We start from the raw sequence: 14,518 nt of genomic DNA, 5'->3' as shown, positions 1-14,518 counted from the left end.
ACGAAAGTAAACAACAGAAATAAAAAAATCTTTATGCCTTAGCTGGGTGTCCTGCGAGTGACAGATGAACATTAGATGTACATCAGATGAACATTAGCTACAGGTTTGACAGATAATGAGTGAGTAATGTGTGTTATACAGGTGCTGGATGATTATCAGATAGGTTATGTAAATGTTAGATGTATATTAGACGATTATTATTATTGTTTTTGATGAACATCTTCTAACATCTAACATTCTTTACATTTTTAAATCTAATTCTAACATTTACCTAGCTCTCCGCTCCACTATGCTAACATTTAAAACTCATTTATCATTCTTACTTACTGTTACTCTAGTGTTTAATTAGCCCTCCTACTCACCCAGCGTCCGTTTTAAAGTAATTCTAGTATTTAACTAGCGCTCTACTCACCTAGCATTCTTTTCATTGAGTTAAACTCATTTAGCATTTTAACTTTTGGTTCCTCTAATATTTATCCAGCACTCTACACTCACAACGTTCTCATTTACTTTTCCCTGAATGTTGTAATGTGGGTGAGGGCGAGACGAGCTGTACATCAACATTAGCTACAGTTTCAACAACAAACCAATGAACACACAAAGTCAACCCCATATCACGCTACACCAAGTCCACTCGTTTATTTCATTGTTTGTTTGTTTCTCTTGGATTCTTTACTTTCTGATGATCTTTTTCCATTATGGCAGAGTTGTATAATTTAAAGCCGTTCATAGAGAATGAATTTAAACTCTCTCAGTGGAAAATCAGCTGTATTATTGTGTGTTGAAACCAAGGCAGCGTGTACTGTAGCAAGGTTTCCTACACACACACACACACACACACACACACACAGCTGGTTAGGGAGTTGTTATAAAACAATTGTCTCCTCGGTGTTTCCCTCTCTCTGTGGTCTGTGGTTTATTACAGATGAATCACACTTCCTCTTTGAATCGCTCGTAATATTTTGTGTAACCATAGACACCCTGGATGTGCGTGGACGGGAACTCCTTCTGGAACGGGTTTAGGAGGGTTCCCTCGTCCAAATCCCTTCTCTTTACAGGCTTTTATGGGATTATTGATCATCTGATGTGGATTATAGGACCAGGCTGCACACCATCGCCTTACATAACTAACCAGGACCAAATAGAACCAAAAAGAACCAAACAGAACCAAATAGACTGAACCCAGGCGAACTACACAGACCTAAAAAGACATTAAAAGAACCAAACAGAATTCAGCAGAATTACCAGAACTAAACTAAACATAAAACTAATGGACCCAAACAGAACCAAACTGAACCAAATAGAACTAAATATCTTGAAACAGAAGTAAACAAAAAAAAATTATTTGTTTGTTTGTTTATAATATAGATGTGATTTATTATGTACTTTATTTAATTTTTTAGTGCAATGTTTTTAAATTTTACTCTATGTTTTTTTCTACTACTTGTCAATTTTTCTAGAAAAGTCGGTAAACAAGATAAAATGTACATTTTATTTATTCTTTTGATTTCTAGCAGAATGTTGGCCTACTGGTGAACACACTCCAGCGTCTCTCTGCAGTGAGACTTGTTTTGCTTCGTTAGGGATCAGTGTGTGTGTGTGTGTGTGTGTGTTGTTCTCTGCCAGCGGTTAGAGAGGGGATGAGCAGGAGGAACTGGATATAAACCGAGTACCGTCGACTCGTCACGCTGATCTGTCCCCCCTCACGCTTCACCTCCGTCTCCTCCTCGTCCCGTTTTTCTCTCTCTGCTGAATGACAGGAATGAGAGTCTATACGTTTACACCTGATACAGGCTCCAGCAGGTAACACTGATGGTATTTCCCACAGTAACGTAACTCTGAAACAGAGAGAGACTCTCAGTTATGCTGAAACAATGCTTCATCTGCTTCCACTCGAGTGTTTATAACTTTTTTGAAGGTTTTTCATGTTAAATGCAGGTCTCTTCCCTGTCTCTCCGGCTCAAAAACCAACAAAAATGTTTCTCGTTCTTCATTCTTTATTGTTGTTAAATGAAAATGACATGAATTGATCAGTAATAATTAATGTGCATAGTGTCCACTGGAGACAGTGTTATGATCTGGGGTTGATCAGTTACTCAGGTCTAGACTCAGTAACGTTATGGGGCAATAAAATGAAGTCAGCTGACCACCTGAATGTACTGAATCACCAGAGGATCACATCTATAGAGGGTTTCATCTTCACTGAGGGCATGGACATGATCCAGGAGAGTGTAAGAGAGCAGGTCTGGGATCACGAGGAACCACTTACACACATGAACTGGACGTTCCACTCAAGGGTAGTGAGATCAGCTTTCATAGTCTTGTGTAATTTTTCACTCTGCTGTTTCGGAGCGTTTGTTTTGATCACAGCTGGAGGTTTTGATGCTGATGTTCTTGTTTTATCTGCTGAGAGGAATCAGATCCAGGTAGTGTTCTGTTAAGGTCCAGGGAAACTCAAGCGTCACCATGTGTATGCCAGACATCTCTCTCTCTCACACACACACACACACACACACACACACACACACACACACACACACACACACACACACACACATTAACACACCCAGTCTCCAACGCACACACAGCTAAAAAAGGATGGTCCTGTTTATTTGAGGTGTTAGAGCAGGCACGTGCACACATAGAGATCAAAGGGGGCTTGAGCACCTGCCCTTTTTATTCCTGGAGAGAAAGTGCCCTTTTTTCTAAGGTCCTTTTTTTTTTTTTTTTTTTTTAAAATATTATATATTTCTGTTTGCGCACAGCTTCCCTGTCAAACAAATATATTTATTGAAGAATAGTTTATCTAAATATCAGGTCAGGAGTTCTGAAGCGAATCCCCCCCCCCCCAAAACCCCCACCCCCCACCCCCCCGCACATCATATACACACACACACCTGCAGGCAGCAGCACCCCCTCCCAGCAGTGTTTTTCTGAGACAGGGGTAGCTGCAGCTCGGATGAAAATAAATATGTTGTATATGAAAAAATAGATATTTTTTTCATATACTGTACAACATGTATACTTTTGGATTGTTTATTTTATAATAAAAATAGTTTACTCTAATTTTATTGAGCTGTATTTCTTCTAGCCTTAACCGTGTTAAACCCATAATCAAAATCAAATTACAATTATTTAAATGAATATAGTACCACATGCTGTTCATACAATTTTTTATGTAATTTTAATATTTTTGGAATACTATTAACTTTGTATTGGTTAAACAAGACCAAAAAAAGTTACAGAATTAGTCATTTAGAATGTTTTAAACTGACAGTTGTTTTTCTGTAGTTTTACTAGAAGTGCAACTACGTTAAAAAGTATAAACATTCTTGTTTATACTGTTTTATATTGCTCTTTAAAATGTCACTTTACTCAACTAAAATAAGCACACTTGCACTATTCTTATTGCACTGTTCCATTTTTCACCATATCAGCCTTCTGTGTTGTAAACTGTCCCTTTTTGCAGAACAGTAACTCAATTATTTTACCTCTGTTGTTCTCCAAGTTCTCCAGTGTTATTTAAGTTTTTTTTAGGTTTATTTAAGTTTTTTCAGTGTTATTTGTAACAATGAAATGTGAGAAAAATGTAATTTCAATTCTCTATATGTATACACTGTACGTGTAGCAGAATTGACAATAACGTTGACTTTGACATTGCCTGATAAGGACAAATATTAAATTAGATTAGATTGGATTAGATTAGATTAGATTCAACTTTATTATCATTACAGATGTACAAGTACAAGGCAACTAAATGCAGTTTGGGTCTAACCAGAAGTGCAATTAGCAGAAAGTGCAGGATAAAGGTATAAAGTCTAAGTACACTTAATAGGGATATGTGCAGGGAGAAGCTATGGGTAACTATTACAGAAGGATATTATACAGATTGCTGGTAACTATACTTATAAATTTACAATGGATGAGCCGTATATACAGGTTGTTATTAACTGTAGTCAGAAATTTGCAAATAGATATGAACATAATGTGCAGGATATTATGTACTGTAAGCATAGTATACATATTGCAAGTGACTATAATTATAAATTTACAGTGCGTGGTAAATATATTGTCAATAAGTTATTAACTGTAGACAGGAATTTACAAATAGATATGAGCATAATGTAAAATGTATAATGTAATAGTTCATAAAACACCACAGTAAAGAGGAGGATGGGTACAGTTTAGTAACCTTTGAAGTGGCACTTATTCAGTAAACAGTAAACAGACAATTTTAGCCAATAAATTTTTTTATTTAGAGGCAGAGCTGCTCCGTTTAAAAGTGTACTCCACCCAACCTGTACACTCAATCTGCTCATTCATTCATTTATTTATGCTGTAGTAGCAGTCCATGGAACAGAATCCTTCAAACTCTCGGTCAGAATAAAATGACGAGACCTAAAACATTTCACGAGGCCTAAAAACATCTGTAGCGCAAAACGGACACCGATACAAACTGCCAACCCTCACTTCGAGTGAAAACCTGTCTGTGTTTCGTCTCACAGTAATATGTGTCTGTCGACAACAATTAAACAAACAATTAAATGACGAAAATAAAGAAAAAAAATATTTATATTTATTATATGATTTATATATTTATATTTATATTTATATTTATATTGACTAACCACACCAGGCCTTACCGCCGCCATGTTTTTCCACGCTAAAATAAAGGTACTTACATATAAATAGGATTACCGCTGATTGGCCAACGCAAAAGCTCCTTTTACCAATGAGAAACCTTTTGACACGCCCCCTACCTTTTGACACGCCCCCTACCTTTTGACACGCCCCCTACCTTTTGGCACGTTGATTGGCCAACGCAAAAGCTCCATTCACTCACCAGTTTCTTTTGACATGCCCTCTACCCTTCGGCACGCCCCGACCTTTCGGCACGCCTTATTGCTCCAGCCTGCAGTTATCCCTACTTGGTTTTTCTTGGCTTGTGCTGAGGTGAGTGGAGCTGGTGATGAACCAAAGATTAAACTACCAGTGCCTTATATATATATATAGTTAACCTGTGTTTTGCAACAATTCCAGTGTCAACAGCAACAGTGGAGAGGTCATTTTCCAAGCTCAAACTGGTTAAAGACTCAGAAGTCTATGCACTGAAGAGAGGCTGTCTGATCTCCTCCTCTTGGCTATTGAGAAAGACGTTCCTGTAAACCACAGTGAAGTGATAAACATCTACAGGGACATGGCCCCCAGAAGGTACCTCTGTGAATATTTGTGTTGATTTAAAAGTGTTATGTGTTCTAATAACACCAAAATAATTCAAATAATGTAGTGCCTTGTGCAAAAAATAAACAAATTATTAGTAAAACACACCCCTCTGCTTGATGCAGTTATTTTGGTTATTCTAATATAAATATATACTTAAAACTAATAAAACATAGAAAATGTTTTCAAAACATGCAGATTGTGGAATGGTTTCCTCTTCTGCTCTATAAACCCAGTGAATACGAAGGAGACCATGGTTTCTGTATGAACTGATTATTTTGTAAACATATTTTGAAAATTAAACAATTGCATGAGTTTGAGGAAGATAAAATTAACTTTTTTAATTATTTTTTTAAAAGGAAGTCAGTGTTGCGTTAATATATACCCTTTTTTTTTAAAAAAAAAAGAGAAAAAATACGTAATTATGAGAAGTGCCCTTTATTTCACTTGAGCCCCTGCCCCTCAAAATGTCTGTGCACGTCCCTGTGTTAGAGTATTATTCACGTGAACACGTGTTTTGTTCGAGTCTCGAGCAAAAAACACTTTTTTTTTAAATGTCTGTTTTTTTGCTCAGAGAGACACTGATCAGCCACCACTCGAAATCAACATGGCACCAGAGGCTCACACACACACACACACACACAGGAGCCCAACACAGGGTCCAGCAGGTGAAGAGACCCAAACTCCCCGGTACTGATCCGATCAAGCCCATGGGACACAAACGAGTCTCATCCACTGGATGGTTCTCTTAGTGTGAAAAACGAATCCAAAGTAAAATGCTCAGCTTCTGGATATCTTGACAATTCAAGGTCAAGTATTTTGATGTATTTTTCACACACACACACACACACACACACACACACACACACACACACACAGACTTCTCTATCCAGCGAGACGGAGCCGCTCATTTCCTTTAGACTTGTCTCTTCTGTGTTTGTGTCTCCAGTTTAATCCTAAACTTCAGTTCAGTCCAGTGATGTTCTGGAAGGTTCTGTGTCCCTGCTCCAGATAACACCTGGGTGTCTGCATGAGGGTGAAACAGTTACCATGGCAACGTGATCTGAGATTGAACCAGACAGAGCTGACATGTGACGGCTCGCTGAGTCACTCGGAAAACTTCCACCGTGGAACAACAGCATTTCCAGGGACAGTCTGTGTGAACTCCATCTGGTTTCTTCAACCCAAACCCACAGAAGCAGACGCACAGACTCAGGGATAACCTGGCATTGTGTTCTGTGTGTGTGTGTGTGTGTGTGTGTGTGTGTGGCAGGGGGGTTAAGGGACAGATAATGGAGCTGAATTTTAGCAACAACACACAGAAACAATTTTGTCATTCCTGTGGTCTGGACGCTGATGTAGAGATACAGTGTGTGTGTGTGTGTGTGTGTGTGTGTGTGTGAGAGAGAGAGAGAGAGAGAGAGAGAGAGAGATTGGAAATCGATTGTGCAAAGCAAACAGAAATATTTCATGTCATTACATTTTATGATGTCAACCTGCATTTTTGCTCTCAGGTTAACAGCATGTTTGACTCCCTGCCAGAAAAACATCAACACATTATTTATTACAGAACAGGGGCGTGTTGGAGGCGGAGCTACACGCTGGTGATGGACAGGTGCTGCAGGCCACCAGAAATGTAAAAGAACAATTACAGCATGTGTGTGTTTCAGGGTTCTGCTGTAGGGAAGGAAAAAGTAAGAAAGCATGCAATGACTAAAACTCATGGAGTGTGTGTGTGTGTGTGTGTGTGTGTGTGTGCGTACATGTTGTACAGTTTATTCCATGAGTTTCATTAATTCCACACCACAGTCAGGGAGTGTACCTCCGACCATTTTTCCCCCAAAATAGGTTCCAAATGTGATTAACTCACTGATTCATTTATCCGATCTATTTTTGGAGCGGATCAGAGCCGGGGACACGAACTCATGTGGGTTTTAAACCCGTGATTTTAGAGCTCCTTAAACACCCTTTAAATTTAATCTTGGCTTCCCTAAGGACAACGTCGATAACAATGTTAGGAGAAGCTCAGTGGTTAAGGCATCAGACGAGTGATCAGAAGGTTGTAGGTTCAAATCCCAGCCCCATTGAGTTGCCACTGTTGGGCCCTTGAGCGAGGCCCTTAACCCTCAAACTGCTCACGTGTGTTAAGAGAATAAAATGTAAATCGCTCTTGTGAACGCTGTAATGCATCATTAATTCATAAAATCATTTTCTCAAGCGTTACGGTTCCGTCTGCTTTCGGCTATAAAGTACCAGTAAGATTATCGCTCCTGTTATTTACTCTAACTGTCGCTCGCCAGCTTCGCCAGTCGCGGATAGTTATGTCCACTAGGTGCGGAAGGATGTGTGTGGGCGGAGCAAAACAACTGTTTAAATAAAAAAGAAGCAAATCATGTGTGTGGGACTGTTGTATATAAAAGCGATATGACACTCGAGGCCGTGCTGTTGTACTGAATATCAGCACGGCCGTGATATCTTCAGTACAACAACATGACCGCGAGCGTGATGCTGATTAAATATATTAAAATGATAAAATAAAGGTATTAATAGCAAGATTGTCATTATGGACTGAGAGCCAGTAAAGGTCTGATTCTAGAATCACCAGGAATTTATTATTTCCAGGAACAGCACACACCTGGAATTTAATAAACACCATGTTTATCAACGATTTCCTTTCAAAACCTTCATTATACAAAATAAGCTCCTGTTCTCAAGCAAACACACACACACACACACACACACACACACACGCACAAGATTATCTTATTATAAGATTACAATAAATATAATAGTTTAAAACATACTTATAGACCAAGTTTACTATTAGATCTGTCAATAATTTAAAAAATGCTTAAAAATAAATGCAAGTGAGACGATTAACCCAATATTTAGTTTATTGTAACAGGGGAATAGATTCACATTGTAACATACCTCTAACACCGAGGGAAAATCAATCCTTTCAATGATTTAAAAAAATTAAATATTAATATTTTTATATCTCAGCACTAGTAGAAATGCTGCGTATAATAAAACCTCAGTTAAATAAATCTCAGTTCTTCAGTAGAAATGACACAAGGCGGCTTCATGGATTCATTTGTCGAAGATCTGAGCCGCTCGTAACTGATTCACATCAACAATGAATTATAAAATACAACGCAGACTAATCTTGTGGTGTTGTGTTAATTAAAAAGAAGAATAAGATTGTGTTAAACAGTTGAGGTAAAGACGAGCGATCAGTACACAAGAGTTCAAACTTTACAAAGAAACAGTGTTTAGACTACAGTCAGGATTCAGGAGTCTCGTCACTACAACACCGCAAAGTGTCCTTTAACATGACTGACAGCTAGGATTACACCGCAGACATGCCAGACACACCCACTACACCTTGACTTATTAGTGGGCACACACACACACACACACACACACACACACACGACACCTCAGCCTGCCTGTGCTCGTTGTCAGGACGTGTCGTTTGGTCTGCAGTTGAGATCCTTGTATGTTTTGCTGCCTGTTTCCAGGGATTCCCTGCATTCCTTTTACTCACTGACGCCACACACACACACACACACACACACACACACACACACACACATCGTGACTAAACCCTAAAACCCAAACAAGCACAGTGTTTACCTCTCTCATCCTGTCTCAAACTGTACACTCTACTGAAGTCATCACATTCGACAAAAACGTTTAACCCCTAACTCTCGCTAACCCTAATCCCGCTACTATGGAGCTAGCGTTACTGTATGTAAAGGTACATGATGTAGACTCACATCCCGAGGTTTAATGATGACTTTGGGAAACAAACCCAGAAACCAAACTTAAACAGGAATCACAGCAGCACACGAACATAACAACAGTAACAGTGATAAACAAACTGTACCACAGCACTACACAAAACACACACATCAGTGGGACCATGGCGACTAAATAACTAATCAGGACACAACCGAGTGAACTTACTGTACGTAACAGAGGACCGAGCGGAGAAACAATACACACCCATGGCATAATCAAACTCGCAGCATCGCAAAAAAAACTATTAACTAGAGACTCTTATAGGACAATAATCAACACCTTCTACTGATAACGAAAACCATCAAAACAAACTCGATTCACAAGCTGATGAAAAAAGAACAGTAACATACAGACTTTATGATTCCACAATAAAGCTGATTAATAACTAGACGATATCAGACCCTAAGCAGTGTGTCAGGTATTACACGTCCACCTAGTCAGAGTTATAAATCTGTTAGAAACTTAATTTAATTGCCCCCTTATTAATTAAATGTGGGCGTGTCCACCCAGCAATCACAAATCCTGAGGAACCAAGGCCGTAATTGTAAAGGTCTCCGCCCGTCTTCATGTCTCCTCGTGCGTCCCGTCTTCACGCCTCCTTACCACCGGAGTCCAGCGGGAACGTGTCCACCCACCGCTGCGTGCGAGCGCGACACTGCTGCCAGTCGTACAGGGGGCGGTACCCGAAGTGCCGCAGGGCCTTGTCGGAGCACACAGTGAAGGAGGTGGTGACGATGGCCAGCGTGTAGCGGTTCAGTATGGGTGTGAAGTCGTACACGGGCTTCAACAGCCAGAGCAGCAGCTCATTAATGCACGCCATCATCCAGAGCACGCAGAACGGCAGTCGCAGGAAGCGGAAGTTAAACGCAGACAGGAACTGCATGTCGAAGTCATTGTAGTTCTTGTAGGGAGACTCGTCATAGCAGAAGTACGCTTCACCACCGAGCCGCTCGGGATGCTGGCGTAACCCACGCGCCGCCAACACGTGCATCCAGGCTACGTTACCTGTCGAAACAGAAAGATTAACACCAGGCTGCTGAGTTACTCAAATGCATTAATCCTGAAGGGCTGCTCAAGACAACACACACAACAAGGGCTGGATCTTATACAAATAAACAATGTTCTGCACACGTTAGAGGTAAATAAATCTATAGTTTACATTCATTGCGTTTAACAGACGCTCTTATCCAGAGCGGCTTACATTTATCTCATTACACATTTTAAGGGTGAAGTGCAACATTGTGGTGCCAGGGTTTGAACCTGGGACCTTCCAATCAGTAGTCAAACACCTTAACCCCTGAGCTATGAACAGAACATTTCCACTGCAATGATATTTTTCTAAATCTCCTTTCTTCCTCAGTCGTGAGTCTTACCAAAGCTAACAATTATTCTTCCTTATGGTATCGGATCATTGTCCTTTGGCATGGCCCTTTATGCATAAACAAGCACAAACCGCTGTGCTTGCCAGTGGGTATGATGTGTTTCTGCTGAAATGCTGTTTGGTTTTCATCAAACATGGCACTGGAGATGAAGGCCAGACAACCCCACCTTGGTCATCTGTGTATAGGACATGGTTCCAGAAGCCTTGTGGTTTGTTCAGATGCAGTTTTGCAAACCTCAGTCATGCTTTCATGTTCTTTTAGAGGTATGGTATTTCTCCTGGCAACCGTTCCAAACAAACTTATTCAGTCTCCTTCTAATTTTGCGGTCATGGCCTTTAACATTTAATACTCTCAGCAAGGCCTGTAGGGTCTGAGATGTAGATCTTGTTTTTTTTATTATTATTATTATTATTTCTCTGACCATTGCACGCCCTTGGAGTAAATATTCTGAGACATTCACTCCTGGGGATATTGTTAACTATATTTAAAGCTTTACACACATGAATAAAGAACTCCAAATAATTTGGAAATAGTTTGCCAACAATTGCTTCTCTAAGACCATTGCTTATGTCTTTCCCTCTTGGCATTGTGTTAACACACACCTGAATGCTCCAGACCAACAAACTGCCAAAACTTCTGCTTTATAGAGGTGATTTTATGCACACCTGCTGATGATTGATTAATCAAGGGCTGATGATTAGCAGCACCTGGTTGCAACTTACCCTTTTCAATTATGTACAACCAGGAAGGGGGTACTTAGTATTGGATTTTTTCCCCATTTTGGCTTCATTTTGGTTTAATAAAAAAAATAATAATAATAAAAAATGTGTTGTTTGTTTGTGGTTCTATTTGCCTAATTACCCACCACAATCGCTTTTTTATAATGTTTTTACACAAAAAATAATCATTTAAATATATATACTATATATAGCCCACTTCTGTGTCAGAGGATCTTTAACTTGCTAACTGGCAGACAACAGGCAGTAAGGATGGGTAGACAGGTCTCAGCCTTCCTCACCCTCTGCACTGAAGCCCCCCAGGGGTGTATCCTGAGCCCCCTGCTGTACTCACTGTATACAAATGACTGCAGAGCACTTCCTTCATCATCAAGTTTGCTGATGACACAATCATGGTGGGCCTGATCTCTGACAACATTACAACAACACCGACAACATCACCTTCTACCTGGAAGATTAGAAATCTGGAGAACGAGTGCCAGAGGAACAACCTCTTCCTGAATGTCAGCAAGACAAATGAGTTGATGGTGGACTTCAGTAGGAAGCATGAGAGGAACTACCAGACCCTCGTCATCAACAGGAGCCCAGTGGAGAGAGTGGACAGCTTCAGATACCTCTGTGTTTACATCACGCAGGACCTGTCATGGTCCTGTCACATCAACACCATGGTGAAAAAGGCCCGGCAGTGTCTCTACCACCTCAGATACTTGAGACTTTAGACTGCCCTCTAATGTCTTCAGAAACCTTAACTCCTACACCGGAGAGCATCCTGACGGGAAACATCATGACCTGGTTCGGGAACAGCAGCATGCAGGACAGATGAGCTCTACAGAGGGTGGTGAGATCAGCTGAGCACCTCATCCACACCGAGCTCCCTGACCTGCACTTAATCTACAGCAAGCGGTGCTGGATCAAGGCCAGGAAGATCCTGAAGGACCTCAGCCACCCCAGCGATAGACTGTTGAGGAGCTTCTTCCCACAGGCTTTACGAGCTCTCAACCAGAACTCCACACAGGGCTCGACGGAATGCATTTGCTTTCGTTTCCCTCATACAGTAAACACACACACCCTGCACTCCCGCTACACACCAGCGTCCTGATGGAGCACATTACTCACTATGTTGCACGACTGCACTTTGGAACATGGACAATCACACTGCTACTGACACACACATCATTTCATTCTATACTTCATGTTCCAGTCACACTGCTGCTGTCATACACACGCATTTAGTCTTCTATATTATTCATACTGTGCATGGCTGAGTGTGTGATAAATAAAATTTCAATTTGATACACACACATACACATTTCAGGGTCATCTGCAAAAATAAAGACACTATACATGTTGTTTATTGCACTTTAATGTCATTCATTATACTAATACATCAGGCAAATAAATATTCCTGTAAATTACATCGCTTTAATTACAGATAACTAAGAGTAATAAATATTTATTTTAATTGTTTTAAGCTATCTTCTTTAGGCATGGTTTAGCCATGTCAACTGAAAAGTCTATTCGATGTGCTATAACTGGAAGTGAGTGAAGTGATACAGACAGAGAGACAGAGGTAGGATGAGGTTTTGTCCTTCGTGTGTTAACGGTGTGAGTACAGGGAAGGAAACGTTAGCAGAAGTGAGACGAGGCTTAAACTCCTGATAATAAAACGTGCACCCGAGGCCGTCTGGGAGCAACGATCACATTTATGTTGGTAAAAAAAAATACACAATATAGTAATAACATTATGTATTAAAAATAGTTATCTGGTTACCCTGGTAAGGGTTTATATCATTAGCTTATCTAAGAGAACATGTCCACCCACTAATTATTAACTAAAGAACGAAACCTAACGCAGCACAGCCTTACAGAACAATACTCACGTCTTCTACTGCCACTGTTACAGACTAACGAAAACTATCTGCTCCCTTTTATTACTTCCTTACTTGCATTACTACCAAGTGTTCTTGGTTATTAAACGTAATTGTAACGTACAGACTGTGGACTTTATGATTACCTAATAAAGGTCATTAATAATTAGACGCTATCGGACCCTAAGCAGTGCACCAGGGTTAGCACGTCCAGCTGGTTAGCGCAATAAACCTGTCTCAAGTTGTGCAGTTAGTTTTTAAAATAGTAAGGAATAATTAATATGGTTATTCTATTAACAATTCATGACCCCGCCCCCTCACTGCAAATCTTTAACACTGTTTACATTTTTATAAATTAAACGTGGGCGTGTCCACCCAGCAATCACAAATTCTTAAGAATCGAAAAGGTCTCCGCCCGTCTTCATGCCTCCTCGTGCGTCCCGTCTTCACGCCTCCTTACCACCGGAGTCCAGCGGGAACGTGTCCACCCACCGCTGCGTGCGCGCGTGACACTGCTGCCAGTCGTACAGAGGGCGGTACCCGAAGTGCCGCAGGGCCTTGTCGGAGCACACGGTGAAGGAGGTGGCGGCGATGGCCAGCGTGTAGCGGTTCAGCATGGGCGTGAAGTTGTACAAGGGCTTCAGCAGCCAGCGCAGCAGCTCGTTAAAGCACGCCATCATCCAGAGCACGCAGAACGGCAGTCGCAGGGAGCGGAAGTTAAACGCAGACAGGAACTGCATGTTGAACTCCTCGTAGCTCTTGTAGGGAGACTCGTCATAGCAGAAGTACACTTCGCCGCCGAGCCGCTCGGGATGCTGGCGTAAAGCACGCGCCGCCAACACGTGCATCCAGGCTACGTTACCTGTCGAAACAGAAAGATTAACACCAGGCTGCTGAGTTACTCTAAATCAAAACACGAAGCATCAGATCAAATGTATTAATCTGTTATGTTCTGCACAGACATGCAAGAGGTACACAGTTTTATATTATAACATGTGCGGCTGCTCTTATGACTACCATTAGTTAGCTTAGCTTCGTCTCAGGGCTTTAGCATGCACAGCTCCAAAGAAATAATGTCTAATGTTGGTGTGAGGTCGGACTGTTGCTCGGTGTGAGACCGGACTGTCCCGGCTGGAGAGACTGGAGCGTAGAACACTAAGAGAGTCCTGATCTGGTCGACCCGGAGCTTCTGAATAACATGCTGCTGAAACCCTCAGAAGGCTCTTCATCAGCTCGGTTATTAGGAAGGAGGAGAAAAAGGATGAATAAATGGTGCATGTCTGTGTATAATAACGGAGGATAAGAGTAAATATACTTGACCGCATGTCTACTCGGGAATAAACAGATAAAAAGGAGCTTTTTGGAAAAGTCATTAAACACATGGGTGGGCTGCGGATAAACACAAATATGTATTCATTCAGGGGGGTTCTTTGGAGGAGTCGGAGCCATGTTTTGGGGTGATTTCACACTTGGTGACATTTATTCTTTCTCCAAAGTAAATGTTTTA

General features: G+C 40.9%; 1 protein-coding gene across 6 annotated transcripts in view; it reads right to left on the bottom strand.

Moving 5' to 3' along the window:
* Positions 1–12,488: 12,488 nt before the first annotated feature.
* hsd3b7 (hydroxy-delta-5-steroid dehydrogenase, 3 beta- and steroid delta-isomerase) overlaps positions 12,489–14,518 on the bottom strand; it is a 34,636-nt gene continuing 32,606 nt past the window's right edge. For all 6 annotated transcript variants that reach the window (XM_053514249.1, XM_053514247.1, XM_053514246.1 and 3 more), the window contains one exon: positions 12,489–13,873. In XM_053514249.1, the coding sequence (XP_053370224.1) occupies positions 13,458–13,873 (416 nt within the window). In that variant the 3' untranslated portion in view covers positions 12,489–13,457. The remainder of the gene's footprint in view (positions 13,874–14,518) is intronic.

The sequence above is a fragment of the Clarias gariepinus genome, chromosome 16 (assembly GCF_024256425.1).
Source record: "Clarias gariepinus isolate MV-2021 ecotype Netherlands chromosome 16, CGAR_prim_01v2, whole genome shotgun sequence".
Lineage (NCBI taxonomy): Eukaryota > Metazoa > Chordata > Actinopteri > Siluriformes > Clariidae > Clarias > Clarias gariepinus.
Note: the sequence above shows the minus strand (reverse complement) of the source record. Positions and strands in the feature narration are given on the sequence as shown.